General features: G+C 43.3%; 1 protein-coding gene across 6 annotated transcripts in view; it reads left to right on the top strand.

Moving 5' to 3' along the window:
* Positions 1-26,110, top strand: part of METTL22 (methyltransferase 22, Kin17 lysine) — a 101,692-nt gene that overhangs the window by 66,160 nt on the left and 9,422 nt on the right. For 2 of the 6 annotated variants that reach the window (XM_048867253.2, XM_048867249.2), the window contains exons 1-6: positions 17,107-17,196; positions 19,910-20,058; positions 20,566-20,937; positions 22,426-22,466; positions 22,552-22,696; positions 25,588-25,659. In XM_048867253.2, the coding sequence (XP_048723210.2) occupies positions 19,926-20,058; positions 20,566-20,937; positions 22,426-22,466; positions 22,552-22,696; positions 25,588-25,659 (763 nt within the window). In that variant the 5' untranslated portion in view covers positions 17,107-17,196; positions 19,910-19,925. Of the gene's footprint in view, positions 1-17,100; positions 17,197-17,249; positions 17,493-18,886; positions 18,915-19,705; positions 20,059-20,565; positions 20,938-22,425; positions 22,467-22,551; positions 22,697-25,587; positions 25,660-26,110 lie in introns of those variants that run through there. The other 4 variants (XM_048867251.2, XM_048867250.2, XM_048867252.2 and 1 more) reach the window with 4 other exon arrangements.

Here is a 26,110-nt window from a genome sequence, read left to right as displayed (position 1 = left end):
GGGTGGCTGGCCAAGGTTAAGCACTGTATGACGTGGCAGGACTAAATATGCTGCCCCTGGATGAAATACTAGCCTTATTGACGTTAATGGGAGTTTTGTCATTGATTCCAATACTGTTACTGCAATAATCATAATGGGACAAATCCTGCAGTCTTTGCAAGTTTCCACAGGTATTAATTTAAAACAGTAAGATCAGAAGGTCAGAATCCATGTTGGATTAAATACAATTTGAAATGAGAGCTCAACTTACTTTCAGCTATTTGTTTCTTAAACTTTAAAATATTTTCAGTGTCTGGGCTCATGATAATGGCATATCTATGGACAAATGCAATTTTTTGTCAGTATGCCTTGGGAAATTAGAGATGCACTTAATCCTGAACAAAAATATTAGGCATATTAATACAAATCTATTTGGGATTTTTCTACTTTTTTTTTTTTTGTCAACTTCATCCTACCACTCAGATTGCTTGATCAAAGCAGGTCTTTAGAGGAGCAAGTGTCAGGCAGTGTGTCATACTTCCCTTCAGATGCTGGCAGGGAGGAAGTGAATTCAGACACCAGAATATTGTTGTCTGGCAGTGGAGTGGTGTGACTAGAAAAAAATACACTTACGAAAGAGAGAAATTGTACCTGTTATGGCAACAGCTTCCCTGGCATCTCCATCTGCATTAGCTATAGCATCTGCTTACATAATGTGGAATAGAGATTGCAATGTTGTTGCACTGCAGCACAAACATGGGTGGAGGCTACTCCATGGATGTAAAGATAAGAGCTAATGGGGCCAGAACTTCACCGCATGTTCTTATTTTGATCACACTAAACAGAGTATGTCTCAGGCTATCTACATGCCCACTTCCTTATTCTCAAGACTACAGAGGGTTTTGTTGGGGGGGAGGAGGGGAACAAGGAGCAAAAGGTGGCAGCAGAGAATGAGTGTTTCTGAGGAGTCATGGGCTTAAACCATCATTCTTGATGGGGGTCTTAGCCAAACATTCCCTTCTTTGGTTTTACTCCTGCAGGGGGCAGTGTGATGTTCTCACTCAAGCAGGATCTAGTTCCTGTGTGGTCCCTATGCTGCTCATCACAGTTTTTACCTTGCACTAAAATGTAACTCTTTAAGCCTATACTGTGCACAGGATCAAGTGCCATATGCACTTCTAGGTTGGAGGTCTTCCATGTAACCCATTGACTTGGCTGACATAAAATAGAATGAGCTCTGCAGTAGGAGAGCTTTGGCTTAAGTACAGACTGTAACATTCCATTCTGTAAGAGTCTGAGAAATTGTGGGCCTGTTCCTCAGAATACTGAGTTTTTTACAGTCTGCTTGTTTTCCTCAATATGAGAGGAAAGATGGCATCCCCATTCCCCCATTCAATAGCTCTTTGGTACAGTATGTCAGCCTGGGGCAAACTGAGTTCCCCCTGTGTTAAAGGCCCCATCTGTACAACTTAACAAAGAGGAGAGTTGAACTGAATTGGTCTCATCTATAAAATATTTGTTCCCCATGTAGATATTTATAATGGGCCAGTCAGTCTAGCAGACACAGGTATAACAAGAGCCAATGGCTGGAAGTTGAAGTTAGATAAATTCAGACTAGAAATAATGTGTAAATTTTTAACAGTGGGGGCAACTAACCACTGGAACAATTTACCAAGGGTCACGGTGGATTCTCCATCACTGGCAATTTTTAAATGAAGATTGGATGGGGTCTTTTTAAAGACAGGGTCTAGTTCAAAAAGGAATTATTTTGGGGGAATTCTATAGCCTGTATTACACAGGAAGTCAGACTAGATTATCATAATGGTCCCTTCTGGCCTTGGAATCTAGGAACACCTGACAATGAGAGCCTAGTTCAGGGGTTCTCAAACTTCATTGCACTGCAACCCACTTCTGACAAAAAAAATTGCTACATGACCCCGGGGGGACGGGGGACTGAAGCCTGAGCCCACCCAAGCCCTGCTACCCCTGGTGGGGGGGCAAAGCCAAAGCCCCACCGCTCTTGGCGGCAGGGGAGCCCCACACACACTCAGGGCTCAAGCCCTTGGGCTTCAGCCCCAGGCAGTGGAGCTCAGGCTTCAGTCCTGGGCCCCAGCAAGGCGAATGCCAGCCCTTGGTCACCCCATTAAAATGGGGTCATGACCCACTTTCCTTATTCTCCACCCACCTGGCAAGCTGTCCTCTAGGATCTAAGGAGCCACTGCAGGGAAGCATGGTGGTAGGTCTTGACCATAAACTTCCCCCATACAGATACTGTTGTGATGAAAACATTTTGCAAGGATTTCTTAGCAGTTGTTAAATCTATAGGTGGTGCAATAATTTCTCTCAGGAGAACTTAGACTTTTGATGTAATAAACTACCCCACAAGTCCTTTGCACTTGCATCTCTGTGAGGAGTTTGGAAACATGGATAAGCCAAGATAGGAGCAATCATTAGAGCCTCTTTCAACTCTGAAAATGCTACATCACGCTCTTCTGACCACTGGAATGGTTTCCCTTTCTCACCCAACCTATGCAGTGGTGTTGCAAAGTAAGCAGACCCACAAATGAACCTTTTGTAATAGGATCAGACCCCTATAAAACTTTGCACATCTGTGAGTGTCTGGGGAGTTGGCCTGTACAGCCTCAATTTTCCTTTTGTCAGTGGAAATGCCCTCCTCACTAATTGTACGCTGAAGGTAGATTACCTCCTTTGTAACAATTCGCATTTCTTTGTGTTCAGTTTCACATTGGCCATCTTTGGATTATCACAGACCATTCGTAAATGTTTCAGCTCTTGCTCAAAGGTTGTAGCATGTAAAAGGATAGCATCTATGGGTAACAGACAGGTTAAGAGGGGCATGTCATGTAATTCCCTCCCCATCAGCCTCTCAAATGTGGCTGGAGCATTGCAAAAGCCCAAAGCCATCACTTTAAATTGCCACAGGCTTTGTCCTGCTGTGAAAGCAGTTTTTTTCCCATGTCTTTTGGATGAACTTCCACGTGCCAATACCCACTTTTAAGATCCAGTGTGCAAAACCAGATTGAATCCGCTGCAGCATCCAGGGTATCATCTTTCCATGGTAATGGGTAATAATCCTTTTAAATGGTTTCATTTAATTTTCTCTAGTCCACAGAGAATCCTTTTTCCTAGCCAGGACAATGGGTGAGGCTCAAGGGCTAGATGAAGGCTCAATTACGCCTTCTTGATACATTTCCTTGATGGCCTGTAGTGCATCTTCCCTTTTTGCTATTGGTAACTGGTGAGGTGACTGTTTAGTGGGTTGGTGATCCCCAGTATCAATCTTGTACTGGACCAGTTCAGTAAAACCTATATCTTTGTGGGATTGGGAGAACAACTGATTCCTAGCAAGAAAGTCTCTTCAACTGTTCTGCTGTTTCCCATTTAACTGTAGTGCATAGTATTGGAACAAGTCCAATAGCAACTCTGGGAATTCACCTTTATCTGTTCCCTCATTGCAGTTTTCTTCCATACCAGAATTTACCAGATCTACTGGTTCATATTTTGCAACTGCAGTTTCCTTTTTTTACTATTTACTGCTTGTCAGAAACATTCAATAAATGAACAGGGATCAGCTGAGATCCACAAGAACTTTAGCAGCTAAGATTCCACCAAGACCCTGGGTCTCAAAACAGCTTTCAACTGCTTATCATCTGTCCTCTGGAGGAAAGCTACAGCAGCATGTAGTCATTATAATGGTTACTGCCCACAAGGGCAGGGCAATTTGTTCACTGCAAACTAAGTGTTTGCAAAACATTTCTGTCTCCTGGGCCATATCTTTCAAAGGGATTTCCACTGAGTGAATTTTCAAGACACCTCTCTTGATTATACAGCTATTAGAGCATAATGAAATCCAAGCCAATTATTAGCTCATCCACTATTTCAGCTACCCAGACTTCTTGCTCAAATTTTAGAGTTCCAGTCTTCAAACCCAATTTGCCCAGTCTTTGAACAGGTGCCTTTGCTCCAGTCACTGTCTCCATTGGAGACCAATTAGGTGGTTCAGTTTTGGATCCCCTATTCCTGTGCCTTTTTAGTGTTTCTGGTCTAATAACTGTTATGTTTGAGCCTGTGTCAATTAGCCCTATACACATCACAGATTCTATTACACACTCAGTAGCCAAACTTCGATTATTGTTGTTGAACTGCCAAGATCTAAACTAAAACTGTGGAGCTGATCCTTCTATCTCCGAGCTTTGCCCCTTCAGCTTAGTGTCCCTCAGTTTCCCAAAGTGGGAGAGAGGTACCTAGACGCTTGTGGCAGTCTGTCTTGGCCCACTTTAAATTTTGTGGCCAATTTTGTCACACTACCTGCATTTTTAACTGAACTTTTCCTTTGATTTTTAAATTGCCCAATTTCCCTTTTTTTTTTTCAAACCACATTTATTGTCTGTTCTAACCATTGAATATGGTCCTGAACCAAATTAGAATCCCCTCTTTCGTCATACATATGAGACACAGACCTGTACTTACAGGGCTCATGGCAATCGGTTCCCATTTTCCTGTCTAGCAGCTGCTTCCCCGTCTGGGGAACAGCTGCAAGAAAAGATTCAAGTTCTATCTGTGGCATATTCCTCAGCCTGCTGGAGTGTCCTTGGCTCCCTTTCTCGGATCCAGATCTGCAAGTCCAGGTGAGCATCTATACATCTGTGGCATCCGGATATGCCAGGAGGACAAGCCGTCACAGGTCCTCTGCCACTTCAGGTGGGGTTTCTTCTTTCCCTCTTCAAGTCCTTAGCTCCAAGCCAACTCAAATTAATGGCTAGGCCCAAGGTTTGTACCAGGTCTGGCTAGTGCAGTCTCTTTTATGTGGGTGAATTCTGCAGCACAATCAGAGCTGGGCCACACAAGTTGACTGCTAGAAACCCACCATTCTGTCCCCCTTCACAGCCATTCATTTGAGCTATAATGTTTAACTGAGCCAAATAAGCCCCCTCTCCCCCACCCCCTGAGAGTTTCCCCCTCAAAACTTGTGGGCTTTTGCACTGAGCTGCTATATATATAGCCTGCCCTCTCCCTTCTGGGTCTCTGTGGGTTACAAGCAGGGTAGAAAACTGTTGTAAATGTCTGGTTTTACCTTAGTCCTCTGGCTGGATCAATTCCTCATTCAGATGGCTGTCTTCCACTGTGGTTTATGACTGTTGGATTTCCTCCTGTCACTGAATTTTTAGCTCTATAAGTACTTGCTGCAGCTCATCTCTGTAGGCAAATTCCAGATTGACTAAAACTTGCTTGGTCTCCACAGTTTCATGGAAGAACTTCTTGTTTATAGCAGCTAGATTATTGATCACCTCATCATTCCGTTTTACCATTTTAGACAAGGCGTTTGGGAAACCCAGCTGCAGATCTGCCCAGAAGCTTTGTAGTTGTTGCTCCAACAGAGATTTCACCTCTGGCTCAAAGTCCTCTGTGAGCCCTTTCTGGCAAACCTCCAGATACTCCTTGATTTCCATTCATGAAGCCTCCAGCTCTTGTTTTAGGTCGTATCATGCTGGCCATTTTTGATTTCTGCAGGTACCTCCATTATTTGTTTCATCTTGGTTCACCATGAATATCAAGTAGCTGTAATCTAATCTAACTCACATACCAATAACAGTGAAGCCACAGCAGCAAAAACTTCAGCACAGACTAGCTGTCTAAGGAATTACCCTGGTCTCAGATGAGCTTGTACACCCATGTTGCCGTGGCTTCACTTCTATCAGTAGGCAAGTGAGCACCATTAAAGCTAGCTCAGGTATGTTGATTTGTGCTGAAATCACATGCTTTGATTGAAGTGTAGACATATCGTTAATCACTCTAAAGGGCTAGGATTGCCCCCGAACTACATGGTTGTCCTAGGGTCATCTGCATGGATTTTCTCTTCTCTATGCCTCCTGCACCAACTCCTGTGCTCTGATAGCACAGCTCTCTTGGAGTCACCGTGCAAGGACATTTCCTGTCAACAGCCCTGGTAGCAATGTCCCTTTTTAAGGGCAGTTTCCTAGCATGGAAAAACTGGGCAAATATTAATGCAGCTTCAGGGAGAAGTTATTACTGCTGCTATTCCAGTTTTGCCAAATCTCATGATCTTATTGCAATTCTTATGAGATTTGTTTTTTCTCTTAAAGCCTTAGCTTCTGGAATCATGTGATTACAGGAAACCCTCTGCTTTTATTTTTTTCAAACAAAGCAAGTTGCTAGCCCTCTTGGCTGTGGAGAAAAGCTTGGAAACATGGTCACAGTGCACCCTAAGACTCAAAAACCAGAAGGCAAATTTAAAAATCCTAAAATATACTTATATATTTAAAAAAAACTCATGATTTTTTTTAAGCTAGTGTCATGATTTTTTTGTCTGTCTCATGAGTTTTTAAACACATGAGGCTGGCAGTGCTGCTATTCTGAATCACAATATGGATAGTTGGCATAGAAAGCAATAAAAGTTTAGTAAGGCTCAGACAAGAGGCAGTGATTTATTGATATATAGGACTGTGTAAGAAATAAGCACCAACATTTAATAGTGTTTTAGTTCTATGCTTTTGGATTGAATAAGGAAAGCTAGCATCACAAATCTATTGCTGACAAAAGATTGCTCTGCCATGTAATGTTTCAAGATCTAAAGCAAGTTTTGTTATGAGATACTATCATCAAAATGCTGAGGGGAAAAATACACAGTTGTTAAGAACTGCTCAGAAAAAGATAATGCTTTTCATTTCAAGATAAGAAAGAGAAAATGGTTTAATCTATAGGGAAACATAAGGGAAAATGTGTGTAGCTTGTATTATGCTGTGTGACAAAGTTCCTCATCTGCCTTGCAAAAAGAAAAGGAGTACTTGTGGCACCTTAGAGACTAACCAATTTATTTGAGCATGAGCTTTCGTGAGCTACAGCTCACTTCATCGGATGCATACCGTGGAAAGTGCAGCAGACATTATATACACACAGAGACCATGAAACAATACCTCCTCACACCCCACTGTCCTGCTGGTAATAGCTTATCTAAATTGATCGTCAAGTTGGGCCATTTCCAGCACAAATCCAGGTTTTCTCACCCTCCGCCCCCCCCACACACACACAAACTCACTCTCCTGCTGGTAATAGCCCATCCAAAGTGACCACTCTCTTCACAATGTGTATGATAATCAAGGTGGACGATTTCCAGCACAAATCCAGGTTCTCTCACTCCCTCACCCCCCTCCAAAAACCACACACACAAACTCACTCTCCTGCTGGTAATAGCTTATCCAAAGTGACCACTCTCCCTACAATGTGCATGATAATCAAGGTGGGCCATTTCCAGCACAAATCCAGGTTTTCTCACCCTCCGCCCCCCCCCACACAAAATCACTCTTTCCACGGTATGCATCCGATGAAGTGAGCTGTAGCTCACAAAAGCTCATGCTCAAATAAATTGGTTAGTCTCTAAGGTGCCACAAGTACTCCTTTTCTTTTTGTGAAGACAGACTAACACGGCTGTTACTCTGAAACCTGTCATCTGCCTTGGTGGTTCCTGTGCTTATTGGCAGATTTGCTCACCTCAGAGATTCACTGCATCCCTCAGTTTGGCTACTTTTGCTCATGGCTCAAACCTGCCATTCACTCAGCTAACCTCATCACTGGCCAGCTTGGGGAAAAGGAAGGAGAACAATCCCCGCAGTCTCTGCTGATCCACTTAGTGGATCGGGAGACAAGCCAGGAACCTTCCCCTCTGGTGGGACCCATAGTCCAGGTGAACTCCTATTATATCCAGTAGGGGAAAGAGGGATGGGGAGAACCCAGGCCCGCCCTCTACTCCAGGTTCCAGCCCAGGGCCCTGTGGTTCACAGCTGTCTACAAAAAAAGAATAGAAGTATTTGTGGCACCTTAGAGACTAACAAACTTATTAGAGCACAAGCTTTCATGGGCTACAGCCCACTTCATCAGATGCATAGAATGGAACATATAGTAAGAAGATATATAGAGACATACAGAGAAGGTGGAAGTTGCCATACAAACTGTAAGAGGCTAATTAACTAAGATAAGCTATTATTTCTTGTAACAGCTGTGTGACAGCTACAACTCCCTGGGCTACTTCCCCATGGCCTCCTCCCAACACCTTCTTTATCCTCACCACAGGACCTTCCTCCTGATGCCAGAGAGTGTTTGTACTCCTCAGTCCTCCAGCAGCATGCCCTCTCACTCTCAGCTCCTTGCACACCCCTCACTGACTGAAGTGAGGTCCTTTTTAAATCAGGTGTCCTAATTAGCCTGCCTGCCTTAATTGGTTCCAGCACGTTCCTGATTGTTCTAGAACCACCCCATTACCCTACCCAGGGAAAAGGGACCTGCTTAATCTGGGGCTAATATATCTGCTTTCTATCCAGGGCCATCTCTAGGCACCAGCAAAACAAGCAGGTGCTTGGGGCCACCCCTAGAAATGTGTCCTCGCTTCCGCAGCTCGCCTCCGCTCGCCTGTGCCTGCTCCCCTGAGGGTGCTGCCGCTTTTCCCCGCTCCCTCCTAGGCTTGCCGCGCGTGAAACAGTTGTTTCATGCAGCAAACCTGGGAGGGACGGAGGAGAAGCTGAGCGGTGGTGGCGGTGGAGCGGAGGCAAGCTGGGGCGGGGAGTGGTTCCTCTACCCCCCCATTACTTTATGTGCTGTGCCCCCCACCCTCATTCACCACCACTCCGCCTGCTCCCCTGAACGCGCTGCCTCTCCCTTGCCTGAGAGGGAGGGGGGAGAAGCAGAGCGGTGGCATTTTTCAGAGGAGTAGGTGGAGCGGAGGTGAGCTAGGGCAGGGGGTTGTGGTGGGGGGAGCCGCAGGAAGCAATGGGGGGTGGTAAATGCGGCATGCCCAGGGGAGGAGGTGGGGCCAGGGATTTGGGGAAGGGTTTGGAAAGGGGCAGAGTTGGGGTGGAGCCGGGGGCGGGGGGGCATGAAAAAAAGTGGGGGTGGCCAAAAATTGTTTTGCTTGGGGCAGCAAAAATCCTAGAGCTGGCCCTGCTTCTATCACTCTCTATCACTCTCCTGTAGTTCCCTTGACGCCTTCGAGGAGCGTCCCTGTTATCTCATTAGTTGTCCCCCGGAATCATTTGGCTTCCAGGTCCTGTGGATCCTCCCCTTAGGCTGTGGGGAGGTCCTTTAGCAGTGGCCAGGCTTCCACCTGCCCAATTCATGGATTCCAATAGGATCACTCTCCTGTAGCCATCTTGCCCGACCCTGTCACAGCTGGTAGCAAAGGGGCTAAAGAGAATAGTAACCATAATAGTCTATTAATAGGAAGAGAAGCAGACCAGAGTGAAGCAACTTAATAAAATATAAAATATGGACAAGCAAGAATGTCAGCTTGAAAGCCCTGATGTGATTATGGTGCTCAAATGTCTCATCGGCCTCAACACTGCTATAACAGAGGGGAAGGCTGGCAGCTGACTGAAATGCAAGAGCAGGAATTAGAGGGTTTTTTGCAGCAGTCGCCCAAGGAAAATTCTCCATCTAAGCACAAACGCATCAGACACAAAAGAGTGCAGTTAAGAATATAATGGTTTATAAACATGCTTCGTTTTATTTGTAGAGCTATCTCTAAAAGCATCTGAAGCTCTTTACTACATGGCAAAAACATTAAGGACTGGAAGCAGAAAGCAGTGAAATAAGGTAGAAGACTTGCAAATCATATATTGATGACGACGACTCTCTTTCCATTTCAATAGGCGCTCGGGAGGGTGTTAACCAGCAGCTAGTAAGTTAGACATTTTTAAATCAGTAGGTCTCGCTAATTTGCATCCAAGAGTTTTTAAAAAGCTGATGGAGGAGCTTGCTGGACCATTATTGTTGATTTTCAATATGTTTTGTAACAGTGGGGATGTTCCAGAAGATAGGAAGAAAGCTAATTGTGCCAATATTTTAAAAGGGTAAAAAGAATGATCTGGGTAGCAAAAGGCTTTTCAATCTGACATTGATCCTGGGCAAGATAATGGAGCATCTGATATGGGACTTGATTAATAAAGAATTAAAGGAGGGTAATACAATTAATCCCAATCAATATGGGTTTATGGAAAATGTATCTTATCAAACTAACTTGATGAGGTTACAAGTCTCGTTGATAAAGGTAACAATGATGTAATATACTTAGACTTCTGTAAGGTATTTAACTTAGTATCATATAATGTTTTAATTAAAAAAATGAACACTAGAATATTAAATGGATTAACAATTGGCTAACTGACAGGTCTCAAACTGTAATTGTGCATGGGGAATCATCATCAAGCAGACATGTTTCCAGTGGAATCCTAAGGGGATCAGTTCTTGGCCTTCGCTATTTAACATTGACCAGGAAGAAAATATAATATATAATATATATAATATATATATATTATATATATATTATATAATATATATATATAATATATATATATAATATATATAATATCAATGACCAGGAAGAAAATATAAAGTCATCACTGATTAAGTTTGCAGATGGCACAAAAACTGGGGGATGGTAAATAATGAATAGGACAGGAAACTGATACAGAGCAATCTGGATAGCTTGGTAAAATGGGAGCAAGCAAACAATATGTATTTTAATATAGCTAAATGTATACATCTAGGAACAAAGAATGTTGGCCATACTTACAGGATGGGGGATACTATCCTGCAAAGCAGTGACTCTGAAAATGATTTGGGAGTCATGGTGGCTAATCAGCTGAACTGCAGTCTATGGCTGCATAATGTCTAGGCCTGTTAGTTTGACATCTGTAGTATGCAAGGTCTTGGAAAAAATTTTGAAGGAGAAAGTAGTTAAGGACATTGAGGTCAATGGTAATTCGGACAAAATACAACGTGGTTTTACAAAAGGTAGACCATGCCAAACCAACCTGATCTCCTTCTTTGAGAAAGTAACAGATTTTTTAGACAAAGGAAACTCAGTGGATCTAATTTACCTTGATTTCAGTAAGGTTTGATACAGTGCCACATGGGGAATTATTAGTTAAATTGGAAAAGATGGGGATCAATATGAAAATTGAAAGGTGGATAAGGAACTGGTTAAAGGGGAGATTACAGTGGGCCATACTGAAAGGTGAACTGTCAGGCTGGAGGGAGGTTACCAGTGGAGTTCCTCAGGGAACAGTTTTGGGACCAATCTTATCTAATCTTTTTATTACTGACCTCGGCACAAAAAGTGGGAGTGTGCTAATAAAGTTTGCGGATGACACAAAACTGGGAGGTATTCAGAGAAGGCCCGGGATATCATAGAGGAAGATCTGGATGACCTTGTAAATTGGAGTAATCGGATGAAATTTAATAGTGAGAAGTGTAAGGTCATGCATTTAGGGATTAATAACAAGAATTTTAGTTATAAGCTGGGGACGCATCAATTGGAAGTAACAGAGGAGGAGAAGGACCTTGGAGTATTGGTTGACCACAGGATGACTCTGAGCTGCCAATGTGATATGGCCGTGAAAAAAGCTAATGCAGTCTTGGGATGCATCAGGTGAGGTATTTCCAGTAAAGATAAGAAGGTGTTAGTACCTTTTTCAAGGCACTGGTGAGACCTCATCTGGAATACTGTGTGCAGTTCTGGTCTCCCACATTTAAGAAGGATGAATTCAAACTGGAACAGGTAGAGAAGGGCTACTAGGATGATCCAAGGAATGGAAAACCTGTCTTATGAAAGGAGACTCAAAGAGCTTGGCTTGTTTAGCCTAACCAAAAGAAGGCTGAGGAGAGATATGATTGCTCTCTATAAATATATCAGAGGGATAAATACCAGGGAGGGAGAGGAATTATTTAAGATCAGTACCAATGTGGATCCAAGAACAAATGGATATAAACTGGCCATCAGGAAGTTTAGACTTGAAATTAGATGAAGGTTTCTAACCATCAGAGGAGTGAAGTTCTGGAACAGTCTTCCAAGGGAAGCAGTGGGGGCAAAAAACCTATCTGGCTTCAAGATTAAGCTTGATAAGTTTATGGAGGAGATAGTATGATGGGATAACATAATTTGGGCAATTAATTGATCATGGATCATGGTAAATAGGCCCAATGGCCTGTGATGGGATGTTAGATGGGGTGGGATCTGAGTTACTACAGAGAATTCTTTCCTGGGTATCTGCCTGGTGAGTCTTGCCCACATGCTCAGAGTTCAGCTGATCACGATATTTTGGGGTCGGCAAGGGATTTTCTTCCAGGGTAGATTGGCAGAGGCCTTGGGAGTTTTTTGCCTTCCTCTGTAGCATGGGGCATGGGTCACTTGCTGGAGGATTCTCTGCACCTTGAAGTCTTTAAACTATGAACTTTGAAGACTTCAATAGCTCAGACATAGGTGAGAAGTTTATTGCAGGAGTGGGTAAGTGAGATTCTGTGGTCTGCATTGTACAGGAGGTCAGACTAGATGATCATAATGGTCCCTTCTGACCTTAAAGTCTATGGGTTTAGCAGATGAAGGTATAACTCAATCCACTTGCTGGAAGATGAAGCTAGACAAATTCAGACTGGAAATAAAGCATAACATTTTAGCAGTGAAAGTAATTAACCATTAGAAAAATTTACTACTCCTGAGGGAATTCTGCAACAAAAAATTTAAAATTCTGCACACAATATTTTTAAATTATGAAAAAAATCTGCATATTTTATTTCTCAAAATAACACAATATAATCACACCAGTTTCAATTATTTTAGTAATTTATTTCAAAATATCTGTCAGCAATTATGTCTGTAACAATACAGACAACAAAGATTCCCCCAGGAGTAGAGAGTTAAAGAAAGCCCAGTGACAACCCAATTCCTGTTTCTCTGTTGTGCACCTCAGCAGACATGCCAAACCCGTGAAAAAAAGGCAGAAATTGGGCTTGGTTTTGGCTTAATTGGCTTGTGAGTTGCTTGTTGGCTAGTTTTTTGGCTTGTAGCTTGTTGCTTCTTTTTTTTGATCGGCTCCTGGCAAGCAGGGGCAAGGGGAGGAGAGAGTCAGAGGTGCACAGTGGGCCCAGACTGCATGCCAGGGGGATCTAGTCACATAGAGGTGGCTTGTTTTGAAGTGGGATTAGGTTGATTTTTGGCTTATTGTGAAAGTCTGGGTGCTTATTTACCGCATGAAAGTTGGCAACTGTGCACCTCAGTCTGGGTGTGTCACACATGCCAGCTGGACACATCTTGGGGGAAAACTCTGCCCCTCTGGTCTCAGACACCCACACCTCTTCCCCCCAGAGCCCGCCGCAGGGCACCCCCAGCTCAGACAGCTGTTCCCTCTCACTCCCCCCAGCCCAGCCTTGGAGTACCCCCCACCACAGACACCCACAACACCTACCCCCAGAGCCCAGCTGCGGGACAACCCCCAGCCCAAACACCCACACACCCTAACACCCAGAGCCTAGCTGAAGGATTCCCTCCCAGCCCAGACACCCTGCACCCACTACCCCACAGAGCCCAGCAGTGGGGCTTCCCCCCAGCCCATGTTTTATAAACAGAAGGCTTCAGTCTTCAGCAAGGCTGTCTGTTAGGCACCTCACATACACATTCATTTTTAAAAATTAAATTGTAGAATAAATTCAGTAATGAAGTTATGGCACATAAATTCCACATGAACTATAATACTGTTATTTAGCAGCATGTGATTGATACACAGCTTGTGGGGGGGTGTGTGGAAACAAGTGAGGGGAAAGGAAGAATGAGATGTAAGAAAAGAAATCAGCAGTTTGTGGATGAGATGTTTTATCAATTAAAACTAAAAACTGTTTGAATTCTCATCATGCTTCTGCTTGCATCCCTGACAGTAATGTACAGTACCTGCAGAGAGAGAGAGAGAGAGCTCAGTAGAGAAAAATTGTGAATTGAGTTACACAATGAAAATGTCAGCTAGGTATAGGACAAGCTATCATTTTCGTTTTGAACCCATTTGACCTATAACTGCTTCTGGGAATTCTATGAGAGGCTGCAGCAGCTTAGTTAGGAATCGGTCTCTCAGAAACTATGGATGAAAGGCTCTGAAATGTAAGCATTAAGTATGGCTTCTATTTTCTTAGCTCCAGATTTGGCAGACACACAGTCTGGTCTTTTCACATCCACTAAATAGGATTAATTTCTATAAAAGTTCTGCCTAATTTTAAAATCACTGGCAGTGCCATTCTGCAATAGCTGTCCCCTGAAACATCATTATCATTCTCTACTCTCCCCCTCTGCAGGGGACTTAGGCCAACATCAAGCAGCTGGGCCCCATCATCCATGCCCTACCTCTTCCATCCATGGCTTACCTTGACCCCAAAGCCTTGCTGGGCAGAGGCACAGAAAGCTACTGTGGAATCCTGCACCACAAAAAGAGTCCCCATATGCAGAGCCTCTCCAGAGCTGGACCTCTGCACAATGCAACTCCAGTTCCTTGGAGACCCCTTTGCCACCCACAAGATTTGGCCTACAGTGCTCACTGGGTAAATAACATGCAGAGGCCTGATAATTTCATTCTTCCTCAGACTCCCTGAGACAGCAATTCCAAAACTAATTAATTGTTATATCATTTAATTTGCACTTTGATTTAAAAACTTCTTTGTGTAAAGTAATAGTATTTAACTTTTTAGATAGTGACATTTACTGATGCAGTTTTTGTGTTGTTTTTCTCCATTGTGAATTGATAAGATTTCATGATGAACATGACCTGCTTTGCTTCTGTGAATGGTTTTAGCACTTTGCAGCAGCAGGGACTATGCTAGCATAGAGAGGCTCCAGTAATAACTTAGGTGACTGCATATCACACCAAAAGTCAAAATAATATTCTGGTCTTTTCATGAGAGCCAGATGAAAGGAAGAAAAAATCTTCAAAGCACTTTTCTCTGATGCTGACCCAAAATAATTTATAACAGTAACTACAATAATGGATGTGAAAGGCTGGATATTTTTCTCCCCTTACAACTGTACATTGTGGACCTTAAGAGTGCCACAGAACTAAGTTCCTAATAATTCACAGTATTCATAGGCGCTGACTCCATGGTTGCTCCATGGCTGGAGCACCTACAGGAAAAAAATGGCGGGTGCTGAGCCTCTACCAGCAGTCAACCCCCATTTCACCCCCAGCACCTTCTGCCCCCCAGCAGCCCTGCCAATCATTACCTCCCCCTCCCACCTGGCTGGGACAGGAGGTTGGGGTGCGGGAGGGGGTGAGGGCTCTGGGTGTAGGCTGTGGGGTGGGGCCAGGGATGAGGGGTTGGGGTGTAGGAGGGGGCTCTGGTCTGGGGCTGAGGGGTTAGGAGTGCAGAAGGGGGTGAAGGCTCCGGCTGGGGGTGTGGGCTCTGGGCTGGAGCTGGGGATGAGGGGTTTGAGGTGTACGAGAGGGCTCAGGGCTAGGGCAGGGGGTTGGGGTGTGGGAGGGGGTGTGGGGTGCAGGCTCCGGGAGGGAGTTTGGCTGCAGAAGGGGGATCAGGGCTGGGGCAGGGGGTTGGGGTACAGGAGGGAGTTAGGGTGCAGGAGGACTTTCAACAGCTCAGTCAGCAGGCATTTCCGGTCGAAAATCAGATGCCTGGCAACCCTATAAGGTATAAGGGATTCTCAAGGACCAGTTACAGGCACAGCTGTGAAAATCAGGTCAAGGTTAAGTCTGCTGTAAATGACAGTTCTTTGACCTTATTTTCCTGCTATTGGATGCATGTAATTCCAAGGACCTTCATGGGGCCTTGTGATGGGGTACAAAAATCTCACACTGTCTGAACAGGTTAAAAGGCAATACTTGGCCTATGTAGCCCCCACCTCTGGGCTTGCAGAACATGCTGTGACTGGAGGAGCTGGTTAAAATGCAACTCAGAAGCCAAGGTGAAGGGTGGTGGACAGCCTACAAGAGAAAGGAGCCATTCTTCTGACTGGTTTCCTACAGGTTGAGCCTGAGAGGGGAGAGCAGGTAAGGCCCACAGGTGGTGCCTTCTTTAAATACTGCTTTCTTTGAGAACCAGCAGGTAATGCAGGGCCTTGCACCTTTGGACTTTTTCTTTCTTTCTTTCTTTCTTTTTGGATGAGAGACTGGACTGTAAGGGTTATACCCCAAACTGAAGGGACCTCATGATAGCCCAGGGAGATTAATTTGGACTTCCTGTGGGGACAGCTATGCCTGTGTTGCTTCCCACAGGACCCTGGGGTGGGACACAATGGAGAGGAAGGGCCCAGGCCCCCTTATGACACCCTAAAAGGGTAAAAGCCCAGATGTGGATGGAAAGTTGAAGATTCCTGGCTTAAGTTCAGGCACAAATATTGTTACTGCCCTGACAAAGGGGCAAAGAGCTGCAAGTTGGATGCATTAATTACTAGGCTGCCTCATCCTCTGAGCCCCTGTCACTCTTGTAGGAAATAAGGGCTTGTCTACACAGTGGGGCAATGTGCACTACAGGTGTGTGATTTTGAAAGCAAAGGTTCCTTAGTGCACTTTAATATACTAGCATTTCAAACTCTACATTACAGTGCACGGGGAAACCTTTAGTATGCACCAGCAGGTATTCAATAGGCTAACCGTGGGCTGAATCTGGAGTGCCAGACACGTTTGTTCAGAGCCTGAAAGCGCTTTATATTGCTTTTTATTATTATTTTCTCTGGACTCTGAACCTTGACTATACCCTGACCGAGAAATTTGGACCTTGACAAAAAATAATCGACCACCCCTGGTCTACCCAGACAAACTAATGCGTAACAGGTTAGCGTGCCTTAGCAATCACACCGCTGTAGCCCGCGTTGCCACACTATGGAGACAATCCCCCGGTATGTCTCCAAAGGGTTTTAGGGAACATCCTGTGTCAGCACCAATTCATCGGACACGAAGCGCTAGCAGGGACGGTGCAAGCCCCCCAGCGGCCGCCAGCCCGTTCGAGACGCGGGGCGCTGCAGCTGACTCCCCTTGGTGCCCACGCGCAGGTGGGGAGGCTGCAGGAACTGCTGGGCAGCCCGGGGGCAGGCGAAGTACCCAGGGAGCTGCCCAAAGCCGGGGGCGGGGGCGGGTTAAAAGCCAGGCCTCGGGCCACTGAGCCAGGCTCCTTAGAGGTGAGAATCCAGCCTAGCCCCGCCCCTTACCCAGGGGGCCCTTGGGTAAGTGGTCGGACAGCAGCAGCATCCGGGTCCCTGCTGCCGCGCTTTGTTCCCCCTCTGGCTCTCAACAGGCCACGCCCCTGATCAGGTCCCTCCCTCCCCCTATCGCCTGGGCGGGACGCAGGGTGATGGCGTCATGGGGGAGCTGGGGCTGCCCCATGGCGGCGGAGACAGCCGCCTTCGCTCTGCCGCGGGAGGTGAGCGCCGGGCCGGGCTCCCCCAGGCCTTGGTCCCTCCTTCGGCTGCGGTCCCGTAACGCCGGGGCGGGCCGCCGGGCCTCTTCCCCACAAGCGTCCATGCCTGAAACGCCGGGCTCCCGGCGGTGGCCGCGCTCCAGTGCCCCGGGAGTCCGCCGGGGCTGGGACCGCCGGGCCTGGGGAGCTGCCGCAGCCATGGCGGGCTGTGCAGAGGGGGCTGGGAACGGGGGCGGATTGTCTGTCGCACCCCGGGCGCCGCTGTCCGCGAGAGCCCCGCGTGGCTTTGTTTCTAGCAGGTCTGTGACCCCTGGGCACCGCTCGCCCCGCTCTGCAGGGAAGGGAAACGCAGTCCCCAGAACAAGGAGTTCTCCGCCACCTTGGGCAGCCCGGCGTGTTTTGTTTGGGTTAGCTCAGCGTGTTTTGGAGAAAGAAGTCAGTTAGCAAACTCCCCTTGTCATCAAGAAGCAACGGGGAGATGAGGCACGAGTCCAGCTTTTCTTTACAGCTTGCCTTTATGGCTTACCACCTACTTCTTTGAAATAGCATCTCACTTCCTTGCCTGAAATATGGAGAAGCCTGCGGGTGGGGAATGCCCAAAGTACAGCAATTGCATCCCAAGTTGTGAAGTGTAGCTTGGAGCGGTCCTTTCCTTGTAGGTCTCAAGAATGAGTTAAGATGGACATGATACAAATGAAGTGGGGTAAAGAGATGTTTAATAAGAGATTATGTTCTATTTTTGTTCTGTGACAACAAAACAGCTATTATGTTCTCAGAACATTTCTATGCTGTAATACTGACACACTGCTTTTTGGACTGGAAACACTACTCCTAATTTAAAACAAACAGAAAATCAAAATTTATCTCAGTTCCCATGGAGGAAAAGCCTACTCCTTATCAGGAAAGCACATAGAGGGGTTTGGGCCTCATTTTGTGGAGAAGTGCACCGAGCAGCTGAGCTTTCATGAGAAAAGGGAGCATATCTATTATTTGAATTTTAAAGGACCAACCAGTGGTGGTATCCTTAGCGGCCTGTCCCTGTTGTGATACTTTTGTCTCTGAGAAGGAGCCTATATGATGTGTGCTGGACTGGAAAGTTGACTGTTGGCAGCTACACCAAGAGTTATATGCCACCTTGTGTATATCTTGTTTTTAATTTTTCCCAATCTCCTGTATCTCGTCAGAAATGCATTGAGAAGGGTAAACAGGATTTTCTGTCACACCATTTTCCACCTTAGTTATCATCTCCTTCCACTAGAATGTGTAACTCTTACATGTGAAGAGAGAAGCAGATTCTTTAAGAGTCACGGGTAGTCTGGGGGGAGTTTACTTGCTTGAGAAGACACATAGAAGCCCAGATTTTATTTGAAATAGCTTACACTCCTTGCTTTATTGGTTACAAAGACCGAGAGACAAAATACAAGATACTTTTGATCCCTCCTATATTCACCCCAGAGCTTACCGCATTCTTCTAGTTTCTTATTTTCTACTACGGTCTACACATCAGCTTCCCTAACACCTCTGATAAAAGACCACTTTTGGGAACATTTTTTTTTTAAGTGCATTTTTTCTGATTCAGATACAGTTCTAGGTTAGAATAGACTGTCCACAAAATGTATAAGAAAGGGACCAAAAGTTTCCATTTTCAAAAAGAGAAACCAAACAGCTGATGTTTGTGTCTGTCTATCCACAGGATCACAGATAAGGTTCAAAATTATCATGTAAGTTACAGAGATTTTTAAATGTTGAAAAACATTTCCACAGTGAGGGGTTATTTTCTATTAATGTATGTTTGCGCCTCTGTAGAGGGAGCATGGTTTAAGCCCTCGACATTAGTGCTCCTAAGCATGTATGGAGGAATGACTAGAAAGAATGTAACTAATATTTTAAAAATCTCTTGCCCTCTAATTCTGAAGCTGTAGGGCAGAAAATCGATTTGTCAGTGCCAATGTTCACTGCAAGATGTTGAAATACTGATGTTGCCAAGAGTTGGGGTTTACTTTGCTTTTGTAATGAAACATTTAGACACACTGGCCACAGCTTGCAACAATGACTGGTGATTTTGGGTGCCCAAAATGAAATGCATTAAAGTTACCAGACTTTTTGAAAGTGCTGAGCACCCACCATCTAAAAATCAGGCCTTTTAAAGGTGTCTCAAGCTGGCCACCAAAAGCCATTAGTCGCTTTGAAAACTTTGATCTGTGTATGTATGTACCGAAGTAAAGACCTGTTTGATGTGGTTTCAGAATGTGGTACAATTTTTTTTTACACAGCTTCCCTTTCCAAATGGTTTGGTGCAAGATTTGTGCCAGTCAGCCTGGAAAACCCGGGGTTGTGTATTGACAGCACATTGAAGCCTCTGTTTTGTAGTGGACAGCATGAGATGTCAGCAACTTTACTGAATGCATAAACGATATAATCTGTAGTTTTTTTCTTATAAGGAATGATATGGCAAGTTTTAAAACTACCAGACTATAACTCAAAGCTATATTTATATTTATTGTTTTTACAGTGGACATCCTGCTTTACTTTTTTTTTTAATATCTTATTGGAGAGTGATGTACTAAGTTTGCATGATTCTGACTTGCCTGGGATCTTCACCATAACTGTCTTATGAAGTTATTCCAATGAGCAAACATTTTAAATAAAATGTATTGAGAAGAGAAGCATCTCCTGTTGTGACAGCATTTCACAAGGTGCTGTCGTCTTGTTGTAGATGTCCCTAGCATACTATGGTAGATGTGGCAAAGAAAAAGACAATGGATGACATCACATTTAGAAGCAACACTGTACTTTCTGATGTTCATCTACACACCCCAAGCAAAAGACATCTCATGGTGCGATTGAATACCGTTGGACAGCCAGGTAATGTACAATCAGATGGTGCTTAGAGTTTCACCATTGGTAAAATGGGGATAATAATATCGACCTCCTTTGTAAAGTGCTTTGTGATCTACAGATGAAAAACTCAATATAAGAGCTCCGCATTTATTTATTTATCTTATCTTAAATTTATTTGTAACCATGAAACCTGGTGTCAAGGATTAAATTAAATTCTTAATTGGACATTAAAAATTTGCCTTAAGACAGAAATGTCAGCACTAATTGTATTTAGTTATAAAATATTTTAAGAGTTGTTAACGTTTACAGAGTAACATATTTCACTGTAATTATAGTGCCAATTTTTCCAGCTACAGAGAACTGTCTCATAATCTGGTTTAGCTCTCATGTAAACTAAGTGATTTATCAAAAAAATACTGTTATGTTTATTTTGATATTTTATACGGAAATAAATTTAGAAAATGCAAGTTTCATATTGATTCTGTCTTTAATCTTTCATTGTTTGTCTTTGACGTCCTTTTTTTCTGTTAGTATTTCTATCACAATTCCAGCTCCTTTTGAACAAAAATAATTGGGAGTCTGAGAGAAAAAATGAAAAAGAACTTACAACAGAAAATATGGGACACCAAACCAGAGATGGGAAGGAATTGTGTGACAAAGGTAGTAATGATCTAGATTTTCTCAACAAAAATGGAAGAGAAGCAAATAATTTTAAAGGGATAGAAGCTCTGCTGGATGATGATGGGGATTTGGAAGTGGTCAGAAGACCTCAATATGTGTCTGATCCAGACGTGGAGGATCTTTCAAGGGACAAAGTATATCCCATAATTCTGACTAAAGGAGGAGAAGATATTTTTGAAGATGTAAAGCAGGAAAGTACCTGCAATAATATTATTAAAATAGGTAAGCAAAGCTATAGGCTGATACGCAGACATTAATCATTTACTTTTGTTCATACAAAAGAAAACATGGGCTATATAATACAGCAGTAGCGGTTATTTTATGCCAAATGAACAGGTACTGCCAACCTGATTTGCTTTTACTTTGATACTTAGTTGAGTAGTAACACTTTAGTAACTCGATATGAAATTTTCTTTTTGAAAATTAAATTCCCCATCAACCAGGTGTCATGTAACTCAGGTAGTTCCTGACTCTCTGCACCCATCAAGGCTCTGAAATATAGCTATTATGGCCTTTAGTTGTTGCAGAGCATAAACTCAAGCTTCAGATTTAGAATCTTTTCATTTGCTTGAAAAACAGACACTTTCTTCTCTTTTTAAGTGTAGTTTTTATGGCTAATCTGGTTCAAGTGGGTTCTCTTCTTTTTTTTAATTTATAATAAATCCTAAAGTATGGGGGGACATGTAAACATGTTGGTGTATACGACAGTTTGTATTGTCAGTTAACCTTTTCTGGTATTTATCAGTAGTGCAAGAAGAATGTGATCTACTTATATTTGACTCTTCCATGTTTTAGCTGCTAAAGCAAAATGTTTAGGTGTGTAGTTCTTTACATAGTATGATTATTCGTTCAGGACTAAGAGCTCTGTGTAAGGTGGAAAGCTTGTCTCTCACCGACAGAAGTTGGTCCAATGAATGATGTTTACCTCACCTTCCTTGTCTCTCTAATATCCTGAGACCGACATTGCTACAATAACAGTGCTTCTGTTACTCTATTTAAAACTCCTTCGTAAGGAAGGGGATTGATTATACAGAGAATCAGAATTTGTCCGATGGTTTCCAGGGATCCAAAATTCCAGAAAGCTTTTTCTGCTGAACTATACCAGTTTAAGATGTTACTGAACAAAAGCTGCTGACATTTGGCTCTTCAGTGGAATATGTGATCTTAGTCCATTTGTTGGAGGATAGTTGTCCACCTCTCAAACCACGATTATAGCTGGCACTACAATAGCATACTTTTTAGTAGTCTCAGAGTCCACAACAAAATATCTCTCATCCATAGAGTTTGTCTTTTTCAAGTCAGGATTGAGGCAAGTTGATAAATTACAAAATAAGCTTATGCTACCGCTGCCTGTAGTCCACCTGTTATCTGGTTAAATCGAAGATCTGTGATAAATGTTCTAACATAAAAACAGCCACTTATAAATACCTATTCATTGTTATGTTACTGTAAACAGTTCCTTGTTTATGTTCAGAGACTGCATGTATAGTGTTAAGCACCCTACTTTTTACTGTGTTTTATGAGTGAGTCTAAAAACACAAATTTTAAAAATGTAACTTAAAAAGAATATGATCCCAGACGGTAAAGATAGTGTCCTTTGACATTAAGTTTAAAAAAAATCTTTAGCTATGACTCTTATTTATGTTACTTGTTCATTTAAAAAAATGTTGTTAAAGTACTTGTTTCATTTTTTTGCTTTCATTTTACCAGAGCATACAATGGCAACACCACTGGAAGATGTTGGTAAACAAGTATGTATCTTCTTCATGGTATCCTGCACTTCGTGAACTGTTCATCAGAGCCTTAACTTTCTATGCCTTCTGCTCTCTCCTGAAGGTCTGGCGAGGAGCCTTTCTTCTTGCAGATTATATCTTGTTCAAACAGGACATGTTCAGATGTTGCACAGTACTAGAGCTTGGAGGAGGAACTGGAATTACAAGCATTGTCATGGCAATGGTTGCGAAGACTGTGTACTGCACAGGTACTTTGATGCAATTATTTTTAATTAAACACTAACGTGAAAAAAGTCTAATTGTGTAGAAGCACAGGAAATTTGAATGAAGCATCTCTTATTTCTGCTGGGTTTTTTCCGTTTAGCCCTTTTTTCTTTTTTTTCTGATTATACATACTGACACCAAGTAACAGGTTCTTGATTTCTTGATAATACCGTGCAAAAAATTTCTCAGTAGATGACACAAAAAAGAAGTGGTGCCTTACAAGTGTGAAATGGAATCAGGATCTTCATTTTAGGGAATAAGAAAAGGAGTACTTGTGGCACCTTAGAGACTAACCAATTTATTTGAGCATGAGCTTTCGTGAGCTACAGCTCACTTCATCGGATGCATACTGTGGAAACTGCAGAAGACATTATATACACAGAGACCATAAAACAATACCTCCTCCCACCCCACTGTCCTGCTGGTAATAGCTTATCTAAAGTGATCATCAAGTTGGGCCATTTCCAGCACAAATCCAGGTTTTCTCACCCCCCCCACCCTCCTCCAAAAACCACACACACACAAACTTACTCTCCTGCTGGTAATAGCTCATCCAAAGTGACCACTCTCCCTACAATGTGCATGATAATCAAGGTGGGCCATTTCCAGCATAAATCCAAGTTTAACCAGAACGCCGGGAGGGGGGGGTAGAAAAAAACAAGGGGAAATAGGCTACCTTGCATAATGACTTAGCCACTCCCAGTCTCTATTTAAGCCTAAATTAATAGTATCCAATTTGCAAATGAATTCCAATTCAGCAGTTTCTCGCTGGAGTCTGGATTTGAAGTTTTTTTTGTTGTAAGAGCGACCTTCATGTCTGTGATTGTGTGACCAGAGAGATTGAAGTGTTCTCCGACTGGTTTATGAATGTTATAATTCTTGACGTCTGATTTGTGTCCATTTATTCTTTTACGTAGAGACTGTCCAGTTTGACCAATGTACATGGCAGAGGGGCATTGCTGGCACATGATAGCATATATCACATTGGTGGATGTGCAGGTGAACGAGCCTCTGATAGTGTGGCTGATGTGATTAGGCCCTTTGATGGTGTCCCCTGAATAGATATGTGGGCACAGTTGGCAACGGGCTTTGTTGCAAGGATAGGTTCCTGGGTTAGTGGTTCTGTTGTGTGGTATGTGGTTGTTGGTGAGTATTTGCTTCAGGTTGGGGGGCTGTCTTTAGGCAAGGACTGGCCTGTCTCCCAAGATTTGTGAGAGTGTTGGGTCATCCTTCAGGATAGGTTGTCTACAGCCAAGCTCTGCAATACAACCGCATTTGCTCCAACCCCTCAGACAGAGACAAACACGTACAAGATCTCTATCAAGCATTCTTACAACTACAATACCCACCTGCGGAAGTGAAGAAACAGATTGATAGAGCCAGAAGAGTTCCCAGAAGTCACCTACTACAGGACAGGCCTAACAAAGAAAATAACAGAACGCCACTAGCCGTCACCTTCAGCCCCCAACTAAAACCCCTCCAATGCATTATTTAACCGGCATTCTGGTTAAACTTGGATTTATGCTGGAAATGGCCCACCTTGATTATCATGCACATTGTAAGGAGAGTGGTCACTTTGGATGAGCTATTGCCAGCAGGAGAATGAGTTTGTGTGTGTATGGGGGTGGGGGGGTGAGAAAACCTGGATTTGTGCTGGAAATGGCCCACCTTGATTTTCATACACATTTTAAAGAGAGTGGTCACTTTGGATGGGCTATTACCAGCAGGAGAGTGAGTTTGGGGGGGGGGGGGGGGGGGACGACGACGGAGGGTGAAAAAACCTGGATTTGTGCTGGAAATGGCCCAACTTGATGATCACTTTAGATAAGCTATTACCAGCAGGAGAGTGGGGTGGGAGGAGATATTGTTTTATGGTCTCTGTGTATATAATGTCTTCTGCAGTTTCCACAGTATGCATCCGATGAAGTGAGCTGTAGCTCACGAAAGCTCATGCTCAAATAAATTGGTTAGTCTCTAAGGTGCCACAAGTACTCCTTTTCTTTTTGCGAATACAGACTAACACGGCTGTTACTCTGAAACCTGTCATTTTAGGGAATGTTACATTTTTACATTGAATTTAAATAGAACATGACTGGGTAGCAGCTACATTTCTCGTAAGGAAGCTAGCTGTGTACAACAGAAAGTCCTGATTATTTAGCTTGTCTCTAATGTACAGAATTTTGGAAAGTTAGCTTCTGTATATTTTGTTTTATTTGCGCAGCTTGCATAGTGTCTCAAACTTGATTGATACAGGCAAATGAAGAACCAGTTCTGTGGCTATTTTTGTATTCGTTTGCAGATCTTATTTTATTGACAGATATACCATTGAAATTTCAGCTGCACGTTGGAGATAACCTTGTCAGTCAATTAGGTATTAGCTTAGCTTTTGCTAAAACTGCAGTTTTTAAAACAAACAAAAAGTCTGAAAAAGACAATACTAAGAACAACTAACATTGTGGATCCTGCCTAAATTTGTTTTCCGAAGAAATGAATCTGCCTTTGATTGTAACACTCTAGAAAACTGTTGTTTTTACAAAAATGATTGCTCTTATGAACAGAGAGAGCCTTTCAACTCTAGGTCTCCTGTTCAGATACATCCTAAGTATTTAACTGCTAGTTGTCTGTGTGAAAATGTTTGGCAGTCTAAGTTCACCTCTTCATGAAGAAGTGTCCAGATCATGACATTTGCTCATCACTGCTGGCCTTAATATTGGGCTTTGTTATTGGCAGTGTCAGCAGAGAGCACAGGAACTATGAATAGGCCCTGGAGATTAAGCTATCCTCTCATCCCAAGAAGGAGTCTATCACGTAGGTCAGGGCTTCAGCACATTCCGAATATAATATTGTTTTCAGTACAATTATCAGTTATTTCCAGATGTTGGTGAAGATCTTCTGGCTATGTGTGAGCAAAATGTAACATTAAACAAGCATCTTACTGAGCCAGCAGGTAAGAACCATTTGTTATTTCTCAATTGCAAGTTTGTGCCTTTGTCAGTAGAACTGTTCCTAGAATATACAGTGGCGGCCATATAGGTTGATGTCACTATCCAAATGTTTACAAATAATGAAACTTTTTATCATAATTGAAAATATGTCTCATAGAAACAAAGACATGAAAACTCTATATAGGGTCCACATTGCAGTTGCTGCTCTTCTGAGCACAGCGCAGGACTCTTTCAGGGCACTGCTCTCTTCCAGTCAGATACAGGCAACCATGGTTGCTGCACAAAGCTATTGTGTAATACGGAATCCTTCAAGAGTCACCTGGAATAATTGGGAGTCGTGGAAGTCTTTGGGCCAAAGTCAGCAGTGTTGTAAATTGAGTGTCAATGGTGAAGTGGTGTAATAGTTTCTCATTGGAATGTATAAAACAAATGTTAAAGGGTTGGAAGGGAGCT

Source organism: Caretta caretta, chromosome 10 (genome assembly GCF_965140235.1).
Source record: "Caretta caretta isolate rCarCar2 chromosome 10, rCarCar1.hap1, whole genome shotgun sequence".
Classification (NCBI taxonomy): domain Eukaryota; kingdom Metazoa; phylum Chordata; order Testudines; family Cheloniidae; genus Caretta; species Caretta caretta.
This window is presented reverse-complemented; position numbering and strand designations above follow the sequence as displayed.